The sequence below is a fragment of the Aethalodelphis obliquidens genome, unplaced genomic scaffold (assembly GCF_003676395.1).
Source record: "Aethalodelphis obliquidens isolate GAN/ISIS:26980383/991018 unplaced genomic scaffold, ASM367639v1 scaffold63, whole genome shotgun sequence".
NCBI classification, from domain to species: Eukaryota; Metazoa; Chordata; class Mammalia; order Artiodactyla; family Delphinidae; genus Aethalodelphis; species Aethalodelphis obliquidens.
The window spans coordinates 1159623-1181309 of record NW_020838007.1 but is presented as its reverse complement, the minus strand read 5'-3'; the positions used below and the strand labels follow the sequence as shown (position 1 = coordinate 1181309).

The following is a 21687-nucleotide window of genomic DNA, read 5'->3' as shown; positions in this document are numbered from 1 at the left end:
GGTGGCGCATCCCAGCACTTGACCAGGTCTCGTGAGTGTCCGTCCTCGAAGCTGCTCACGGTCAGTTCATTTGGTTTCAAAAGGAGCTCGGATTTTGCAGAAGACTAACAAGAAAAGTGTTAAGAGTCTTTGTTGGTGTCAGCTACAAAAATACAAAAGTCATCATGGACCACTGGTAAAAACACTTCGATGCCACCACAGAGACGGCACAAAACCAAAGTGCTCAGAGCAGAGGAGCAGTAACTGTGCCCAGAACATACAAAACCTCTAAATATAAGTTGAGTGTATACAAAGGAATTTTAGGAGGTTCCTCAGCGTCAGGAAGCATCTTTTGGAGAAGCAGCTGGGCCACAGGCTGAAGCTTGGGGAGGAGGCCCGGCTGAGGAGCCGCTGGCTCAGGTGGGGTCTCAGGGATTTGTACTCACGTCTCAGGGAAGGTGCTGGCTGGGCCTTCACGGGGCACTGAGGACCAGGCCCAGGGCCCAGCTTGGGAGGCGGCAGAGTGCCTGCAGTGGAGGTCTGCGCTGTGCCAAGCACTTCCCTTGGCAACTTGAGATGCATTCAGGCCCGCTGGTCACCCTCGTGGACGACCCGGCAGGCAGCGCACTCCCCACGATCCAGGCTGCAGGTCCAGGCAGAGATGGTGTCAAAGGGAAGCCCAGGTGAGTGGCTGGGGGTCAGGGGAGGGCCACCCACCAACTGGCAGCCAGTCCCTCTCTGTCCCCAGCCAGCTCACGCTTGTGGCCATAGGACTAACCTCGTCTGAAGGAGTTTGGGAGCCGGCCTGTACCCTCCTCTCTTCCCCCCGCCCTCAGCCCTCTCTCTGACCCTCAGCACTGGGGTCCCGGGAGTCTCATGACCCGGTGACCACACTGATGGCCCCCAGACGCCCAGTGGCAGGCTGGGCCCACTGGCCAGAGCCAGGTAGAACACTGAAAACGAAAACTGTTGTGGGAATGCCTTTCGGCCTCCATTCCCTGCAAAGCGGCCAAAACCCGTGGGTGGTGCCCACTCCGTGCATAGGCACAGTAAGTCGGAACTTGAACCTGTGGCAGAAACGCAGGACTCGGGAGGCCGGCTGCTGGGCCTTGCCTGTGTCGGCCCACAGGACAGAACCAGGGAGGCACGGGGACCTGTTGAGCAAACCAAACATCTTCACTGCAAAGTTTAAACCTGTCTTCCAACTGTAACCTTTTCCAAAATTTTAAAACTATCTGGCAAATGTTAAATTTGGAAGCTTAGCCTGCTCTGGCCTCTTTCAAATATGCAAAAAATAATTCTTTTTTTTCAAGTACATCAGAGTAGAAAAGGAAACCTGATTTCCCTTGGTCCAGCGCGTTCCACTCTTAACTCCATGGACCAGCCGCCCAGTGCCTGACCTGGAGCCCCCATGGGCCTGGGCCTGGGCCTGCACACTGGCCCAAGACCGTCTCTGCTAACGACTCGTTCACTCGCCTGTGAGATAAGGAAGCTACTGGCTTAAATAAACATGTTACATTAGACGCATTTCTCTATAGCTTATCTAAAATGTTATTACTGGTGGCCTCTGTTTTTGAACAAGGCTAAAAACACCCTTGGTGCATAGATTCATAGATTTCTGAGAGATTCCTAAGTAAGCACTGCCCTCACAGCTCATCTGCAAGAAGAATAACCAACGTTGTTGTTCCGCGAATCGGGGAGAAGTTACCATACCTTCTCTCCAAACAAGAGGGGAACCTGGCTCTCCGAAGAGACCTCCCTGTGGGCTTTGGGGCTTCGGTCTGGTTTTCTATCAAACACGAAAGAGCACAGCCATACTATCTTAAAGGCATTGGTTAAAGAAGGTGTTAGCTGGATGGATAAGTCAGCAGTTGGTTAGGTCTTTTCTCTACACCTTGAGAAATTAGAAAAAGGGCATTGAAACTTTTCAGAAATAACCGTGTTATTGAAGAAGACACAGATCAGAGGGACGCCTTACCCAGGGGATTGGCCTGGAGAGGCCGCCTGTGAGGCTCGAGTTCAAGAAACACTGCCATCAGATGTGCCTATGTTTCCATTACTTATACCGTCTTTTTCACAAAATCGTATTCAAAAGAGAACAGGAAGTTTTCACTTTACTCCCAACCATTGTCTTTGATCATGTGAGCAAGCTCAATGATAAATTTTCCTTCCTTGTATTTCTGACTGCTCTCAAAGGCGTGTTCCTTGAAAAGAGAGAGACAAGGTTTCAGGACAGAATCGGTTTTGTTTTTCAACTTCATTTTACACTTTGCAAAGAAAATAACTGCAGTATCACGTCTCCCCAGACGCCCCTTGCGCCGTGTGGTCCAGGGCGGGGGAGGGGTGGCTATCTGGGTGACCAGCCCTCAGGAGCAGGGCAGGTCTGGCCTGGACTCGCAGAATGATGGTGAAACTTGTCGGGAACTACTGATTCAAGTTTGTTACTGAGTACCGACCATGTGCAGGACAGTTTGGGAAAGGAAGCCAAGCAAAGGCCTCCTTCCCGGGACTCAGATACAGGGGAGTGAAGTCCTCAGGGTCACAGATGGTGGACAGGGGAAGGCCCTTCTCGGGGGCGAGGGATGCAGTGGCTCAGACACAGCCCCCACCCCGTGCTGGAGTCTGGGGGTGGGTGGTGTGTGGGACAGGACCAGGGCCCAGGGCCCAGGCGGGTCCTGGGGGTGGGCCCCGAGGGGTCTGCTGTGAGCACAACTGCAGGGTCATGTCCAGTCCCCCACCTCCCACCTGGCTGGTGACCATCCCTCCCTCCCCCAGTCCATGGACTCTAAAAGGTGTGGTTTTTAAACATGTTCCTTGACTGGCAGCACCTATCCCGCTTCCTGGCATGTTTTGTTTCCACAGGGAATGTGTTCTTTATTACAGCGGACCCGCGGTCACTCACGTATTTCCACCCAAGTGTGGTCTTGCAGTTCTCACAGTAGATGTCCGCCACGGCATGCAGGCCGGTGAGAAGGACCCGCTCCTCCGCAGGGCCGCAGCCCACGTTCACCCTGTGGGGAGGAGGCGCTGGGACCCTCATGGGGCCCCGGGCCCACAGTTCCGCCCCCACCACCTGTTCCCAGGATACAGGGTGTCCTTCCTGACTCCCCCCACCTTTGAACAACTTCTTGCCTCCCCCGAGAATCCAGGATGGGACAGGCTGTGGGGAGGGGCCCACAGTCCTGCTGTCTCGGTGGAAATCAAGATCTACCCCAGTGGGAAACAAACCACACCCAGCCTGGGAAAAAAGCATCTGCTTTTCTGAGCCCTCGATGGCAGCGAGCACTGGCAGGCTCTCAGAAGCAGCACGCGGGGCCTGGTGGCAGACACGGCACTGGCGAGGCCAAGGCAGCGATACTCACACTGAGTTGAAGAGGTAGGCTCGTCCCTGACTTCCCTGAAAGGACTGCAAAGAAGAAAGAGGGGTTAAAGGCTTTGTCGTGGTCAGATGGAAGTGACGCCATTCATCACCAGCTGGAACGCGAGGCCACGTCGGGGCGGCTCCACCCAGAGGGCCTCTGTGCTTGATTATTTTAAAGAACAGCTTACTACTGGCTTTGGGGTCCTTTGAAAGAAGCACCTCAAATTCCTTTTCGACACTAACAACCCACTCCCCCCACCGTGTGGCCAGAGCAGTGCCTGAGCTACACGGCCGATCTGGAGGCCCCGGAGCAGCTCTCCCTCCGAAGCTGGTGCTGAGGGCCTGCCCTTCCACTGAAACTTCTGAATGCACAGAGGGGCCACAGAAGCAGTGATGGCACAGACACCACCTTATCTGATGGCTATCCCTTAAGATGATGGACCCAGGACTTCCCTGGTGGTCCAGTGGTTAGGACTCTGCACTTCCACTACACGGGGCACGGGTTCCATCCCTGGTCAGGGAACTAAGATCCTGCAAGCCGCACGTGTGTCTCCCCCCGAAAAAAGGACCCTGTCACTTCCTTATCACAAGTACAGAGATGATGTTCTAACTGCCTGAAACAAGAGGCCTAAGCATGGATTCCAGAAACTTCTTGATGACTTTGTTTTCAAAGGAGCAGAAGGCTCCTGCCCAGGGAGGCAGACTTAAGAGGACGGGTGGGGGTCGTGACCCACAAGCACGGGGAGGGAGGACAATCACTGTCTCCCGAGAGATTGTTTTAAATGTTCCCAAGTGGTTGGTTATAAACAGGACAAACTGCTAGTCAAGAGTTCAAGGCAATGAGGCAGGTCCTGCCCTCTTCACCCCCAGGGGGCTGCTCGTGGCCCCCACAGCGCCGTGGCCCTGGCAGAGCTTCCCTCCCAGGCTCTTTCCTGAAAGATCCAATTGCCCCCAAGGCAGCCTCTTCTCTTCTTAACTATTCTGAGTTTTAAAATTTTCTTAATTCCCTTATTATGAAACTATTTCCACAGATTTTCCAGGCTTCCTTTGTACTGTCCACGTCCCCTGGCTTTACATGAATTTAACTGCTCTTACAAGTCACTGACTCATCTTACTGTGGGATCTTCAGAGGCCCGTGGCCTGGCCCCCAAAACCCACCACTCGGCCAAGACCACGATGTAGCTGCCCTCACTCACACACACAATTTCCCTCAGTGCCATCCACAGGGCTCCAGACGTTCTGGGCCCAGCAAACCCAGGAGGCCATGGGGTGGTTCAGTATTTGTCTACACTTAGGCTCAGTGATCATGGCTGAGGACAGCCTACCGAGTTCTTGACCAGACACTTGCCTTGGAGATCAGCTCATCGTGATTGGCCAGGTGGGCCCTGCAGTGGACACAACTGTATGTTCGGTGGCAGTTTGGCAGATACGCTTGGAAAGTTTTGGACCTTGTCATTTTCACCATCTCCGCTGGGCACTCCTGGCTCAGCTCAGGGCTGGCACGGGAGGAGCTGCAGCTCTGCTGGGCTCTCTGACAGAAGAAACACTGGAACATGCACGCAAGAGCCGTTGTTGTTCAGAGGGCGTGTGGCTCTGTCCACACAGCTGGGGTGAGAGAAAAACGCCACAACCTGTCAACAAGTCAACACAGAGCAGAGGGTCACAGAGAGAATGAAACACAAAAAGTGTGTTTAGGAAGCCTGTTGTGAAGAAGGGAAGTGCAGGCCTAGACGTTAAAGATCTAATACTTCAATAGTAATATGAGTACATAAAACACTAATAGCTAATCATGGCTTAGCCATTCTAAATTTAGGTGGAAGTGGCAGGTGAACTAGTTTTACACATAAATAATTTGAGAAAACTTTTGCCCAAATACATCTTATATTGTGTGGCTTCAGAAAATGTGAAACAGCAGCCAACATGACTCCCATCTGAGTGAGGCCAGCAGCACTGCATACATCTTGTCCCAAACAATGGAACTGGTGACTCAAAGCACCATGACATTTATGAATACGTGTGTGATGGATCCAGTATTAATCTCTGAGAAATTATGTGTCAGTCCAGAAGTAAACCCTCACATATAAAGTCAAGTGATTTTCAACAAGGGTGTCACAACCATTCAATGTGGAAAGAACAGTCTTTTCAACAAACGGTGTGGGAAAACAAGATATTGACATGTGAAAGAATGAAGTTGGACCCCTGCCTCACACCATATACAAAAATGCACTCAAAATGGATCAAGGAACTAAATGTAAAAACTGTAAGACCCTTAGAAGAAAATGTAGGGAATAATCTTCATGATGTTGGATTTGGCAGTGACTTCTTGGATCTGACAGCAAAAGCACAGATGTGTGTGGATTTACAGAAGGTAAAGTGAGAGGAAAATGGGGCAGAGGCACTATGTGAGGAGATGAGGAGGTGATTCCAGAACTGAAGAAAGACACCAATCCACAGACAAGTCCAACAATCCCAAGCAAGATAAATAAAAAAGCCACACCTGATCACCTAATAGTGAAACTGCAGAACACCAAAGAAAAAAGAAAAAAAGTCTTAGAAGCATCCAGAAAGGAAGGGAAAATTACTTTTCAACAGCAACTTCCCAAGTAAAACAGTGGAACGCAGAAGGCAGTAGGGGAAGGTACCTGTAAAGTCCTGAAAGATAATAACTGCTTTCCCAGAATTCTACATGCAGTGAAAATATCTTTCAAGAATTCAGGAAATGGGGGCTTCCCTGGTGGCGCAGTGGTTAAGAATCCGCCTGCCAATGCAGGGGACACGGGTTCAAGCCCTGGTCCGGGAAGATCCCACATGCCGCAGAGCAACTAGGCCTGTGTGCCGCAACTACTGAGCCTGCGGTCTAGAGCCCGCGAGCCACAACTACTGAAGCCCATGCACCTAGAGTCCGTGCTCCACAACAAGACAAGCCACCTCAGTGAGAAGCCCACACACTGGAATGAAGAGCAGCCCCTGCTTGACGCAACTAGAGAAAGCCTGTGCGCAGCAACGAAGACCCAACACAGCCATAAATAAATAAATAGATAGATAGATAGATAAATAAATAAAAAGAATTCAGGAAATGACATTTGCAGACAACTAAAAAGTTTGACTTCTGCAAAATATCTCTAAAGGAAATCCAAGGATATGATTCAGACAGAAAAACAAAACAAAAAACCCCCACTAAAGTCTAAACTTCAGACTCTAAAAGAAGGCAGAATGGTGAGTAAAGAAAATGGTCAATGTGCAGGTGGGCAGAGCAGCAGCGTCTCACAGAACTTTGAAGAGATCCGCTCATGATATGTGAGCAGGAGAAGCCAGGGTGAAGGCGCAGACCAATGACTCCCAGAGTCTGGGTACTGTCCAAAAAAGAAGACCCATGTATGGATTAAATGTAGATTCTGGTACATTAAGGATAAATGTTGTAATTTCTGATGAAATGTCTGCAAGAACAAAGAGCAGGTGTATAACTTCCAAACCTGTAAAGGGAGGTGAGGAAGGGAGGAAAAACACCATGGGAAGAACAGGAAGCACAACGACAGAAGGAAGATTTAAACCCAAATATTTCAATGCATATATTAAATATAAATGAACTAAATGTTAGAGTTGAAGGTTTCAACTAGACAGAAAACAAACTTTATCTAGATGCTACTTATGAGACACACACCTTAAACAAGGATGCAGAAAGGATAAAAAGATATGGCTAGAACCTGGGTGGTGGCAACACAGACCTATGAATCATAATTATTTGCTAACAGTATATTTGTTTTATGGATATCTTGTATGTATGTGATTCACACAAAGAAGTTAAAATAGAAAAATGCAAATCAAAACCACAATGAGATATCACCTCACACCTGTCAGAATGGCTATCATCAAAAAGAACACAAATAACAAATGTTGGTGAGGATGTGGAGAAAAGGGAGCCCTCCTACACTGTTGGTGGGAATGTAAATTGGTGCAGCCACTATTGCGAACGGTATGAAGGTTTCTTAAAAACTAAAAACAGAGCTACCATATGATCCAACAATCCCACTCCTGGGCAAATATCCGAAGAAAATCATACTTTGAAGAGATACATGCATCCCAATGTTCATTGCAGCACTATTTACAATAGACAAGATACAGAAGCAACCTAAGTGTCCATAGACAGATAAATGGATAAAGAAGATGTGGTATATTTCTACAATGGAATATTACTCAGCCATAAAAAAGAATGAAATAATTCCACTTGCAGCAACATGGACTGACTTAGAGATGATCATACTAAGTGAAGTTAAGTCAGACAGAGAAAGATAACTATTATATGATACGACTTACAGGTACAATCTAAAAACTGATACAAATGAACTAATTTACAAAACAGAAGCAGACTCACAGACTTAGAAAACAAACTTATGGTTCCCAAAGGGGAAAGGTAGGGCAGGGGGTTGCGGGGGGGAGGGATAAATTAGGAGCTTGGGATTAATTTACACACATCTACTATATATAAATAGATAACCAACAAGAACCTGCTGTATAGCACAGAGAACTCTACTAAATATTCTGTAATCTTTCCCATATAGGGAAAAATATCTGAAAAAGAATGAGTATATGTATATATGTATAACTGAATCATTCTGCTGTATACTTGAAACTAACACAACATTGTAGATCAACTATATTTCAATAAAAATTAACAAAAAAAAGAAGTTAAAGTAGCAAAAGGATAGAAAAAGATATTTAAATAATAAAGTAAAGGGACTTCCCTGGTGGTACAGTGGGTAAGACTCCGCACTCCCAATGCAGGGGGCCCGGGTTCGATTCCTGGTCAGGGAACTAGATCCTGCATGCCGCAACTAAGAAGCCCACATGCCACAACAAAGACCCAGCGCAGCCAAACTAAAAACAAATATTGAAAAATAATAATAAAGTAAAAACTATATTAAATATATTCATATTTTGCTTATATAGTAACATTTAAAAATTTTTTTAAATTATTTTTGGCTGTATTGGGTCTCTGTTGCTGCGCGCAGGCTTTCTCTAGTTGCCACGAGCAGCGGCTACTCTTCGTTGTGGTGTGCGGGCTTCTCACTGCAGTGGCTTCTCTTGTTGCAGAGCACGGGCTCTAGGTGTACAGGCTTCAGTAGTTGTGGCACACAGGCTTCAGTAGTTGTGGCATATGGGCTTAATTGCTCTGGGGTATGTGGGATCTTCCTGGACCAGGGATCGAACCCATGTCCCCTGCATTGGCAGGTGGATTCTTAACCACTGTGCCACCAGGGAAGTCCCTACACAGTAATATTTAATCGAAAAACTTTATGAGATAAAACCAGGGAGATAAACAGCAAGCGTAAATCTTGTTACCTAATAACACAGTCTCAAAATACGTAAGTCAAAAATTGAAAAAACCTTGAGATAAATTTATAATCAAAATAGGACTAGTAATTGTAGTATATAAATAGTTTACATAGTAATTTATATATTTATAGTATATTTAGTATATATAAATACATAGTACATATTTGTATAAAATATAGTATATATTTTACTGCATCTTTCACTAACTGGTAGAACAACACAAACGAGGGCAGATATACAGGATTTGCACATTGTGATGAAGAAACTGGAATTAAAATACATGTAGAAAACTGTATCTAAGAACCACAGACTCATTTACTGCACACATTTACAAAAGTTGACCACACAGCACATCTCAACAAATTCAATGACTGAAACCACAGTATATTCTCTGATGACCACAATACAATTAAATTAGAAATCAATAATAAAGTATAACTAGAAAAACCCTCGGGCTTCCCTGGTGGCACAGTGGTTGAGAGTCCGCCTGCCGATGCAGGGGACACGGGTTCGCGCCCCAGGAAGATCCCACATGTCGCGGAGCGGCTGGGCCCGTGAGCCATGGCTGCTGAGCCTGCACGTCTGGAGCCTGTGCTCCGCAACAGGAGAGGCTACAACAGTGAGAGGCCCGTGTACCGCAAAAAAAAAAAAGAAAAAAGAAAATCCTCATATGTTTATAATTTAGGAAATGTACTTCTATATACCCATGCGTCTAAGAATAATGGAAATTAGAAAATATTTTGAACTAAACAATAACAAAATAGGTACTTACCAGAACTTAAAGGGGAATGTAGACTCTTATTAGAAAATAAGCAGGTGGAATTAATGAGCTAAACACCCGTCTTTAAGAAGTTTGAGAAGTAACAGGAAAACAACCCCCAAAAAATGTAAGGAGGGAAAGAAATAGGAAAAAAATATTGAAACAGAAAAGGAAAACTTGGATCCACTAGGGGGGATCGCCAAGGCAAATGTGCATTCTCGGAAAAGACTAATGACCTCTGACAGCAGAGCCAGCCATCAGAAATGCCTTCTGGGGGCAAGTCTCATGGGGAAGAGGTGCTGCGGTCACTTTAAGTCAATATATTGGAAAATGTAAACCACACAGATAAATTACTGGAAAACATTAAGTTAAAAATATGATTCAAGGGCTTCCCTGGTGGCGCAGTGGTTGAGAGTCTGCCTGCCGATGCAGGGGACACGGGTTCGCGCCCCAGGAAGATCCCACATGTCACGGAGCGGCTGGGCCCGTGAGCCATGGCTGCTGAGCCTGCGCTTCCGGAGGCTTTGCTCTGCAACGGGCGAGGCCACAACAGTGAGAGGCCCGCATACCGCAAAAAAAGAAAAATAAAAATAAAAAATAAAAAAATATATATGATTCAAGAAGAAATAGAAAACCTGAATAATCCTATAAACATCAAGGAAATCAAATCACTGGTAAAAAGTCTCCTCCCCCAATATGCACACATATCAATGCAAATCAAACACACCTACAGGCAAGGAGCTTCCCTGAAGAGTTCCACCATACTTCAAGGAAGAATTCATTCCAATCCAACACAAACTCTTTCAGGAAAGAGAAAGGGGAAGCACTCTCCAACCACCTGATGTAGCTTAAACTGACACCAAACCTGGGTCAGGGCAGTACAAGAATGGAATTCATAAACTGACACCAAACCTGGGTCAGGGCAGTACAAGAATGGAATTCAGGGGAGTTCCCTGGTGACCTAGTGGTTAGGATTCTGGGCTTTCACTGCTGTGGCCCCGGTTCAACCCCTGGTCAGGGAACAGATCCTGAAAGACCCGCGGTGCAGGAAAAAAAAAAAGGGAATTCACTGTAAGTTTCTTCAAAGAAACCAAGATGCAAACATCCTAATATGACCAAACAGGGTCTAGCAGTATTTTAAAGGATGGTACAATATAATTAAGGTGATTTTATCACAGGAATGCAAGATCATTTAATATCAGAAAAATTTACCACCAATTGTTCTGTTTATCTCAATGCAAAAAAAAAAGCATTCAACAAAAATTTAACATCCATTCACAATTTAAAAAACATTCCACACAAACTAAGATTGTAAGAGAACTTCCTTACCTTTTACAAGGCATCTACCAAACAAATAAAAAAATCCCAAAACCACTCACAGCAAACCTCATGCTTAATGGTAAAACTTAGAAAACATTATCTTTGACATCAGGAATAAACCAGGATGCTCTCTACACTGCCACTTCCATTCAACGGTACCAGAAGTCCCAGCCAGCTGGTAAATCAAGGAAAGGCTTATAAGGGAAAACATACTCTCATACAACAGGGTAACAATAAAGTATCTAAGAGCACATTCAAAGACCGGAAACACCTTTACAGAGGACATTAGAAAACTCTGAGGGGTATAATAAAAACCTAAAGCAATGGAGAGCTAAATCATGACCAGGACTGGAAGATACTGTAAATATATGAACCGTCCCCAAAGTAATTGTTAAATGCAATTTAAATCACAATCCAGGAGGGTGTATGTGTGTGTACAAATGAGCCAGGGAGTCAGCGAGACAGAGAGAGCTTTGAGTCTAGAACTTATCTTACAAGTGTCTGCAGGGGAGGGAAAGTTTTCCTTGACCCTCTTAGGGTCCCTGGCTGGGTCTGAAAATGAAACTAACAGTAACAGGAGCAGGAAGCTTTTATACCTTTTAGACAAGGAATCAATAAGTTTGTGAAGAACTGATGAGGCTGGAGGGGTTTGGGCTGGGGTGGTCCATGGTGAAGGAGTAACTAGGAAGACAAGACAGACAAGACAAGACAATTTGTTTATACAGATTTCTCGGCCCCAATTCCCTGCCTTCCCTCTTCCTGGTGCAGGGAGGGGGCCCTCTCAAAGGAGAGTTTCATGGCCGGGTTCAGGGAAGAAGGTCACTCTGACCACCCCGCTTCTGCTGTTTTCTCAAACTCCTTCAAGCTTAAGATACTCAGGAAGCCTAGGTGCCACACGTTGGGGTGGCGTGTCCTGAACTCCATCACGTCAGAGGCCAGAAGCAGCCAGAGGGAAGCTCGTGCTGCGCCGGAGCCGGCCTGGGAGCGGTCATTTCAGGGTCATTCAGACTCACCAAGGCTGGGGTATCCTGGCTCAGGACAGAAAAACCAGCCTTAGCAAGGACGGAAAGCGCTTGTTCTGACTGCAGTGCTGACTGAACACATGTTGTCTGTTTCAGTATCTTCACCTGAGTTTTTCTCTTTGTATTTAAAGGACCCTTAAATGAATAAACTCCTCTCTTATCCCTGGTGGTTCAGGCCTTCAGAGTCCTGGGCCCCGTTAGTGGCAGAAGCACGGCTCCCAGTGACCTGAACAGAGACTAAAGAAACGGCCTTCACTTAGCCCATCCTTTAGACAAATGACAACACTCTGACTCATAATTAGAAAGCAGGACACCCCTCATTTCTAAATCAGAGTGGCCTCTGATGGGGCGACTCTTATTTAAAGGGGCAACTTAGGACGTCCCCGGCAGTCCAGAAGTTAGGACTCCGTCCCCCACTGCAGGCGGCCTGGGTTTAGTCCCTGGTTGGGGAACTAAGATCCCGCAAATAAAATAAAGTGGCAACTTGCCAAGTGTTTCTGTTTCTTTGAATTTCTGTATGCCGTGAATGCCCCCCACATGCCGGGGGCCTACCTGAACGCCCCTTCCCTCGGAGCAGCCCCACTCTCGGGCCCCTGTCACCTTTGTGGAGCCTGGTCCATCCTCAGCACCCACAGTCACCCTTCAAAGGCTGGGTGTGCCTCCCACCCTGGCGTCCCGCCCTCTGTGTCCTGCCCTCCGCCCCTGTCACCGCCCTCCCAGGGGTCCTAGCGGAGTAGCGGCTCAACCTGGCTGGATCTCAGTCACAGAGAAGCATGTCATGATTTAACTAGGCTTTCAGGCTGGATGTCCCCGAGGCAGGGAAATCCTGGCCAAGTTCTCCAGCCACGAGTACACAGATGGGCTCTTCCAACCACACCTGCTGACAAGTCAGGACCCACCTTTGTACCTGAGGTGCAATGCATCACGTGCCTCACTTCTACTGCAGCCGCTGTGTCCCCAGGGTTTGGGGAGCAGCCACCACCCCACAAAGATGTTAGTGTGGGGTAAGTTCTTAGGCCAAAAACAACATTCTGGATTCCAGAAGTTTCTCTCCTAAAATAAGCATGGATATTTATTTTAAGACAGCGTAAATCAGGCCCATGTCCATATGGTGCTGTTACCACGCTTCCAAAGACAAACCCTGAGAACCAGCACCCAAGCAGCTGACACTCCCGGGAGGGCGTGGGCTCCCGGCCCTTCTCGTCCCCATACGGGTTCACTTGTCCTCCCAGCCCTGCCTCGCCCATCTGGCTGCGGGGAGGGACGGAGGCACAGGCGGGCAGGGAAGCGGGTCTCCCTGGGGCTGGTGCACAAGCTCCAGCGCTGGCAACAGTGGGGAAGAACACAGCTCAGAAGGCCAAGGTGCTGCCCACGCGCCTGTCCCATCCAGCAAGGAGAGAGCAGCCCATCCAGCACCATCACGAGGTGCCCAAGAGCCTTGTGGCCCAGGCTGCTGCTGGTCTATGAGAATCCCATGAATTAACAGCAGCCCTAAGACACGAGTGGTCTGATTAGTCCCACCGTTCAGACAGGGAAACGGACACCCCAAGAGCTAGTAAGCAAGCTGTGCAGCTGGATTCAAAGCTGAGAATCTACACCCTGGACCCCTGTAAACACGTGTCTGTAGACACGTGAGCAGGTGTGAACATCACAAACGGATGCAAACCAAAGGCACACTGTACCTGTCTTACAACCTAGCAGGTTGGCAAAAATTTTAAAAAGTTGACAACCCCACTGGCGAAGGCACCTGGGACATCACTTCCATCTGGCAGCACCCACTGGCGCTCCCAGGCGCAGGCCCCAGGCCCAGGGTCCATCGCCGGCATTCCGCAAAGTAACCCGGAAAAGGCTGTTACAACATTGCCTATAATAACGAGAGATTAGAAACCATCTCCCGTCTCACCAAGAGAGACTGGCCAAACGCACTGATGGACTTATCGGAACTGTTTCTAAGGTGGGGCCTCAGCCACTTCCTTCTCACCATCTACTTTTTTGTAACTTTTGATTTTGATACCAACTGTAGGTACTGATCACAAACACACACACACAGCACATGGGCCCACAGGCGTTGGGGGGGGGGCATGGAAGGTGTCCATCAAAGAGCAACAGCACGTGTACAATTTGCTTCGGGCAGTACCAGCTTCCCTTCGCACACATGGACTTCCTACTTAAATTACAGGGTGAAAAGCTTTTTTCCACGTCCCTGGAACCGCAGCCTTCCTGGACTCCTGGACCCGCTGGGAGGGGCGAGAAGACTCCTTCAGTTCTCCCGGCCGCCTCCTGCGCCCTCAGATGAAGCCCCCTCTGCCCTCATGCCCCACCAGCTGCCCCCACGTCCCCCCGTAACCAGCCTCCTCATTCCCCCAGCGTGGTCTGCCTCCACCTCCTCCCACCAGACTGCTGAGGAGGGCGCTGGCACTGAGCCTTTCTTTTCTAAGAACCTGTGATACATTCTTTTTAATTTCTCCCACTAACTAAGTTTCCCAGCCGTGGCCCTGGGATGCCTCCTAGCAGAGGTTGCCTTTTTCCTCGCTAAGAAGGGAAGATGCAGGCATGACAGAGGGAGGGCTGCCCTGTCTTCAGCTGGAAGTGGGAGGAAAGAGCCTGGGAATCTTACGCCATTTTATTAAGCACATGCTAATTGAAACATAATTAAGCATCCCTGTGCTGGGGAAGGGAAGGGAAAAAACAGTGGCAGAGAGAAGCCAGAATGGGGCCGGTGCTGGGGGTTTGGGACCCGTGTGGCTGCGGGAGTCAGGCTGCTGAGGGGGCTCGACCCAACCAAGCCACACACGCAGAGCCTGTGGGGCCTCAAGCTGAGCTGGTACCCAGTCTGTAAAATGGGGGTGAATCGTGAGTCCCACGGAGGACCCAAGAATCACACCAGGTGTCAGGTTGCTGTTGCAGTAGCCGAGGGTTGGCAAGCTGTCTCAACGCCTCACAAACCCCATGGGGAACCCTGGTCCTGGTTCTCAGGCTTCCCAGGTATGGACTACTACGTGGCTTGGCTCCATCACCGGCGACAGGCTTTCAGCAGTGCCGGTGCCACTATCACGGGAGTGATGTCGCCGGCAGCTGACTGGACCTCATTCTCTCGACTTCTTTCCTGAATTCAACTCACACTGCCCTCCCCGGAACCCTCAGCCTCCAGTGACCTGGTGGTTCAGAACTTTCTCCATCCACCCCTCACTCAACTCTCTGCTCACAATTCCCACTCCCTGCAGGTTTTGCTGATTAGCAGATCTAACTACTTTCTAAGAAGTTAAAAGCAAGTGACTTGCAAATAAAGTGTCAGAGATGAGAAGGTTTTAAGCAAGGAACTTCTACTGCTTCTTCATATTTGAAACTATGTTCCACTCATCAGCCTACCAGGGAGAAAAAGACACTGCATGGAAAGTCCTTGCCCTCTGTACCGGCCACCCCCGCCCCTCGAGAGGATCCTGGCGGAACCTGGTGAAGGCAGGTAGGGGTCAAAGGCTCTCAACATAAAGAGCTTTATAAATTTTAGTGCTTCAAAAATGGAAAAAGTAATGTCTGGAGTTTAGTCAAAGGCATATACCTCTAACAGTTTTTAATTTTGGCAAACATACCATGGCAACATGGGGTGGTAACACCGGGGACACGGAGTGCGGGGCATGTTGGGACTGTCTGTACTATCCTTGCAACTTTTATGTAAATCTAAGTTTCCAAAATAAAGAAGTTGATTTAAAATCAGAAAGACGGGGACTTCCCTGAGACTGCAGTGGTTAAGAATCCGCCTGCCAATGCAGGGGACACGGGTTTGGGCCCTGGTCCGGGAAGATCCCACATGCCATGGAGCAACTAAGCCCGTGCGCCACAACTACTGAGCCTGCGCTCTAGAGCCCAAGAGCCACAACTACTGAGCCCGTGTGCCACAACTACTGAAGCCTGAACACCTAGACCGGGCTCCGCAACAAGCCACTGCGAGAAGCCCGCACACCACAACAAAGAGTAGCCCCCACTCGCCACAGCTAGAGAAAGCCCGCGCGCAGCAACAAAGACCCAATGCAGCCTAAAATAAATAAAATTAAAAAAAAATAAAATCAGAAAAACGATTAATCAGATTGGTGATTAAGATCATTCAGTTACTTTTTTAAAGTGCCCACTACAGGCCAAGACTTGTGCTACAGCTGTGCTAAGATGGGGTCCCCCTGGTCCTGGCTGAGGGGCTCCCACACGCAGAAGACACTCTAGCCCCTGAGATGCAAGGGGAGGCAGCGGGAGGGGCTCCCAGAGCCTGAGTTAGCTCCCCTCAGACCAGGTCCCACGGCGAGGGTCGGAGGGACCCGGGCAGGATCGCAACACTCAACACCGGGATTAAGCACAGCTGTCGCGGAGGAGCAGGGGCTCAACCAACGTGTGTTCCATCTCTTGGAGCAGAGCGGAGGCCGCAGCAGGCACAGGTGCAGGGAGAGCAGCAGCTTGCTCAGGCATGCACCTGAAGGCCATCCCCGGAGGAAGGAGGCCTGGGTGGGAGTTCAAGAGATTGAGGGTTATGGGTGGAAAGAATAACATTCTTAGCAAGGAAACAACAGGTTGAGGTATGTATATTTCATACAGAAGAAAAATGCAACTGCACAGAAGAAGCTTGGGGTGGGGACGCCAACGTCGTCCACACCGTGGTCCATCTAAGACGGAACTGCAGCCCTTACCCACGCAGAACTTGACACGTAACCTGGACTCCCGGCGATGCCCGTTGGAGACCGGCCCCGCCCGGGAGAGGAGTCAGGCTCCTGCAGGCTCTGCGCCCGTGAAACTCAGTCGGTGCCACAAGTGGGGAACGAATGCGGAGCGAGGCATTTCGGCCTCGCCCTTCACGTGGGCAACTTGAAACGCCCCCCTTCCGTGAACACGCTGGGAGGCCCCTTTTGTCCTCATTTCCCTCCCCAGGCGCGACCTTTCTTTTAGGGGAAAAGCCTGTTACCGTCAGGCGGGCGGCTCCTCCCGAGCCTTCTCCAGGGCGGGGTGGGGAGGGGCGGGAGGAGGGAGAACCGGGGAAACGGTCCTGACCCGGAGTCGCGGTCCGCGCCGAACGCAGGTGGTCTCGCCGCAGCGCGCCCCCCGCCCCACGGCCGACACCGCCCGGTGCGCCCGCCGGGCCCGCCCTACTCACCGCCGCCCGCCGGTCCGCGCCCCAGCCCGCAGCGCCCATCGGCCCGGCCTCGCTCAGCGCGGGCGCGGCTCTCCGGCGGCCCCGGCGCGGCCCGGGACGCGCTGCGGCCGTTGCCTCTCCAGCTGCGCGCGAGACATGTCCGCCGCCGCCGCCGCCGCCCCCGGGCCGCCTGCCCTTTGTTTTGAAGCCGCTGCCCCGCCGCGCCGCCGTTAACGGCCTGGGAGCGCGGCGCCGACCAATCAGCGCGCGCCCCTACCCCCGGACACGCCGCGCGCCCCGCCCCTCGCCCCGCCCCGACGGCGCGCCCCCGTCCCGCGCGCCCCCGCCCACAGCTCGGCCGGCTCGCCCTCGGCTGGGCAGGGCAAGGCGCACGTGCCGCGGTGGGGGGGAGCGTCGCGCTCCCATTGGCCGGCCCGCCGAGCGCGGCCTCGGAGCCCGCCAGTGAGAGTCGAGGGCAGCGGGGGCGGGGCCGCGAGGGGCGGGTGTGGGGCGGGGCTAGGGCGGGGCGGGCTCAAAAAGAGGAGCGCGGCGCGCAGGCGCGGGTTGTCCAGGGCTGAGATCTCGGCAAGCGGTTTATGTGGCGGTCGGAATCACGAGTCCGGGAAGCTGGCGGTCGCCTGCTCTTCCCGGCACACGTGGGTCGGCCGAGGCCACGCCGGCTCACAGCCCCGGGGGCTGGGGGAGGGGGCGCGGGCCGGGCTTCCTGGCCGGACCCCTCGACGACCCCGTCCCGAGGGCGGGTCCTCCGCGTCGCCACCCCGCCCCCATCCCGGGCGCTCCAAGCTGCTAGACCTGAGCGCCTTGGATGCACACGTGGCCCGTGGGGAAGCCCCGGACAGCCCGCCCCGCCCCGCGTCCGCACTCCGCCCCGCAGGCCTCCCCTGTGTTCATTGTGTGGGTCCCCCGGCCTTTCTCCGTAGATTGATGTTTAAATCCCAGCATCAGCATCAGCCCACCCCGTTTGGGTCACAGCGTAGATACCCTTTCTATACATGGTAGCGCCCTTGATCTTGTTTCCTTCCCGCGATGCAATGTATCCGCACAGCTCTCGGTGCCTCTGGGTGAGTCCCATCTGCTGTTGGAGCGCGGCCGTTCTCCCGGCCACGTCCCCAGCTCCCGGCTTCCACAGAGCCCGCTGCTAAGTGACTTGAAGACGGTTCTTGCACCTTTTCATGAACTATTGAGCCTTTCAGGTCTCCTTCCATCTCCAACTGCGTTTCTTTTTTCTTGTGAATTTTCAAGATTCCTTTGATTGTCTAAAATATTAAGCTTTGGTTGTTTTTGCTATTGCAAATATTTTTTCTCAGCCAGTCCTCTGCTGAAAAAAAAATCCTAATTTTGATGTGAGCCAAAGTTTTATAATTTTGTATCCTGCTTTTTTTCTGTTATTGCAGGTTTTTTTTTTTTATTGCAGGTTTTTTAACATTTTTCCTGGCTGCTCAATATTAACCTAAATATCTAGCTATGAGTGGTAGTTGGGCACTTCGATTAGTTTTGCACTATTTCTTCAAACCCCTTCATTCTTTGAAAAATTTAGCACGAGATTCGCTGTAGTTCTTTGCATTTCCTGGCTTCCTTCTTGGAGACACAGCTTTCCCTTAGAATGGAAGTGAGTGCAGCCACAGTGCCCTGGCCTGTCAGCTCACTGGCCCTCTCCTGCAAGGATCTTGCCCTTTGTGCGAGCCCAGACACGAACCCCCTCGCTGGCCACTGACCAGTGCCTTTCAAATGTTTTTAACTATGACCACAGTAAAATTTACATGTTATGGGTACAAAATTTCTGTTTCGGATGATGAAAAATCGGGGGGATGGTTGCACTTAAGAATGTGCATGCACTTAACACCACTGCATTACAAACTTAAGAATGGTTAAAATGGCAAATGTTACGTTATTGTGCTTTACTATAGTAAAAAATAGTACAAAACACATTCTACATTATGATCCAGCACCCACATGTATAGGACAAGTTTCATGATCTAATCTGCATCCTTGTGCAAGGCCCTAATATTTTCTATACTCTCCTGTTTTATTTTACTTAACCACAGCCTGCATATGACTCCCTACACAATTTCACAAGCCCTCCATCCGCGACAGCCAGCAGGCTGCCACCCACTGCCTGGTCACCACCCTCCATACCCTCAGTTACGGGCAGCCCGCTCTGGGACACCACTCTGCTCCCTGGCCCCCTCCTGCTGGCGTCCCCACCACAGCCGCCGTCACCACACTCAGGGCCACACTCACTGTTCCCCCCCACCTACCCACCCTCATGTCTCACCTCCTGCCTCAGCCCCCTTCTCACACCACAAACTTTCTGGGAAGACCCTGTCCCGGGTGGATGGGACTCTGCGTGGCTCGGGGAGACTGGGTTCCGGGGCAGTGCCCTCCTCCTGGCTACCCTACCTGCCACACCTCTTGTGTCCGTCTAAGCCCCCTTCCTGGATGGCACTCCTCCCTCCTTCTGCTCCTCCCCCTCTGCTGTGTCCTGCTCCCAGCCGTCTCCCTGCCCACCTGCCACCACCAGTCCATGTGGTCCACCAGTGCACACACCCTTTCTACTGTATCCTCGGTCCCCTCTTCCCTGGGTGGTCCCAGCAGATTATGGGACCTGCTGTCATCTCCACACCCCTCTCCGCTGTCACCATGCTTCCCCGCAACCCTGCAGAGCCAGCCCGGCTCCTCCCACTCTGAGATTCCCATCCCACCCTCCCCACCAAACCTCGGGTCTGATCCTAGCCACATCTGACAGGACAGTCCGAGCAGCATTTCACTCAGCTGGTCACCTTCTTTAACCGCTTTCTCACTCTGGTCCCGGGCTCTGCTCTCTCCTCCTCTCTGGCCCCGCGTCACTGGCTCTCCCACCCTCCTGAGGATGGGGCCCCAACAGCTCCCAGCACAGACAACTCCCTTGAGCCCTGCACTCCAGGCTCACGTCCAGCTGCCGACTGCATCCCCCTCAGAGGTCCATGAGACCTCAAGCTCTGCACACCCTCCATCAAGCTGCCTTCTTCCTCACCTCGGCAGAAGGTGCTGCCCCCTCCCAGCACCGGCCAGAACCCCCAGCCCCTCACCTCCTCTCTCCCCATCACACCCCACAGCCGCCCCCACGCCCAGGGCCACACCACACTCCTCTCGTCTAGATCCTTGCCCCAGCCCACGTGGCCCTGAGCTGCAGGCTTTGCCTCCTTAACTGTGTTCTCTGTGGACAGATGGTTTTAAAACAACAACCAGATCCGCCACCTCTGAAAGCTCCCAGGAGCTTTCTGCTTTGCACAGACTAAAAGCCAGAGTCCCTCCAATGCCCCACATGGCATGGCTGGTCCCCAGCTCCCCTAACTTCCCGCTTCTGTCCCCTCAAGCTTTGAGGCAGCTGGACGTTGGGAGAGGACTTCCGACACCAACTGCAGGCTTGGGGTCTCCAAGATGACCCTCAGGTTTGACCGTCTCAGAGAAGGACTCGTGGAAAGTGTTACACACTCATGGTTTCAGTTTACAGCAGAGAAAGGATCCAGATTAAACTCGGCCTTCACAGGGTCAGGGCAGAGTTCTTCCTGGGGCTCCATCACACAGGCATGACTTACTGATCTTAGGCTCCAGTCCCCCAGGCAAATGGACGCTCTTGTGAGGGCTGAGAGACCACCTCCCAGAAGCAAGGGGCGATGGTAAGTTCTTTCCCAGGAAGCCCCCCCTTGCTCACCGCCTCCAGACACAGCGCCTCCTGTCATTCCGCTCCGTCTCATCTCTGGGACTCCGCACCTGCCATCCCCTCTCCCGAAGGCCCCTCATTCCCGGGATTCTTCTCAAATGTGTCCCCATGCCCTCCAAGCTCGGGGGACAACCATGTCCACCACTCACCCCCTCACATCCCCTGGACTTGTTTTCCCTCCTTAACACCCCCCAGCAAGCGTCTTCTTGGTTTGGTTTCTTGCCCCCTCCCCTCACCTGGACACCAGCCACGGAAGGCAGGGGCTTGGTTCCTTCTCAGCTGTGTCCCAGAGGCAGGGGTGCAGGCAGCCTCCGCGAGGACCCAGTCAGGTGGGTGTCAACGGGCTGAACTGTGTCCCCCCAGATGTGACTATACTTGGAGATGGGGGTCTTTAAAGGTGATTAGATTAAAATGAGGCCATTACGGTGGGCCCTAATCTAGTCTGACTGATGTCCTTATAAGATAAGAAGATGGAGACACAGAGGGTGATCATACAGGGACACAGGGAGAAGATGACTGTCTACAAGCCAAGGAGAGAGGCCTCAGGAGAAACCAAACTGGCGGACACCCTGATCTGAGACTCCCAGCCTCCAGACCGTGAGATATAAATCCTGCTGTTTAAGCTGCCCAGTCTGTGGTGCTTTGTTATCACGGCCCCAGCAAGCAAATACACTGGGTTTTAGGGGTAGACAAAGACCAAAAGCAATTCTCCAACAGGGTCCCCCCACCTGCCTTCCATCCCTGTCTGCCTAAGACCCCTGGGTAGCCTGGCCAAGCAGCCTGCGTAGGGAATTCAAGGCAGGCCGGTGTGTGGCTGTGGGGCCTGGAGCCCTCAGCCAAGAGAGGGGACGAAGGTTCGCTGTAGCCCCTTGAGGTCTAAAATCTATGCGTCGCTGCTGGTTTCCTGTGTGATATTCCAGCCCATCAGGAAGTAGCTGCTGTCGGCATAGCAACCACAAGCCATCTTACGTTCCTTCCAAATTAAAAAAATTTCCCAGCTTCAGGACTGATGAAAGAAAGATGTAAAAGCAGAGATGAAATTAAATTACCGATGGAAGCTGTTGCCATGGCATC

The 21687-nt window shown here is 51.2% G+C and overlaps 1 protein-coding gene across 1 annotated transcript; it reads right to left on the bottom strand.

Moving 5' to 3' along the window:
- Window positions 1-1253: 1253 nt before the first annotated feature.
- YPEL1 (yippee like 1) lies at window positions 1254-17120 on the bottom strand. Its single transcript, XM_027088833.1, has 5 exons — window positions 16911-17120; window positions 4689-4971; window positions 3342-3385; window positions 2882-2990; window positions 1254-2183 (listed from the first exon to the last, which is right to left on the bottom strand). Exons 2-5 carry the CDS (start codon window positions 4893-4895, stop codon window positions 2094-2096), a joined length of 450 nt encoding a protein of 149 aa, XP_026944634.1. The 5' UTR covers window positions 4896-4971; window positions 16911-17120; the 3' UTR covers window positions 1254-2093.
- Window positions 17121-21687: the final 4567 nt, after the last annotated feature.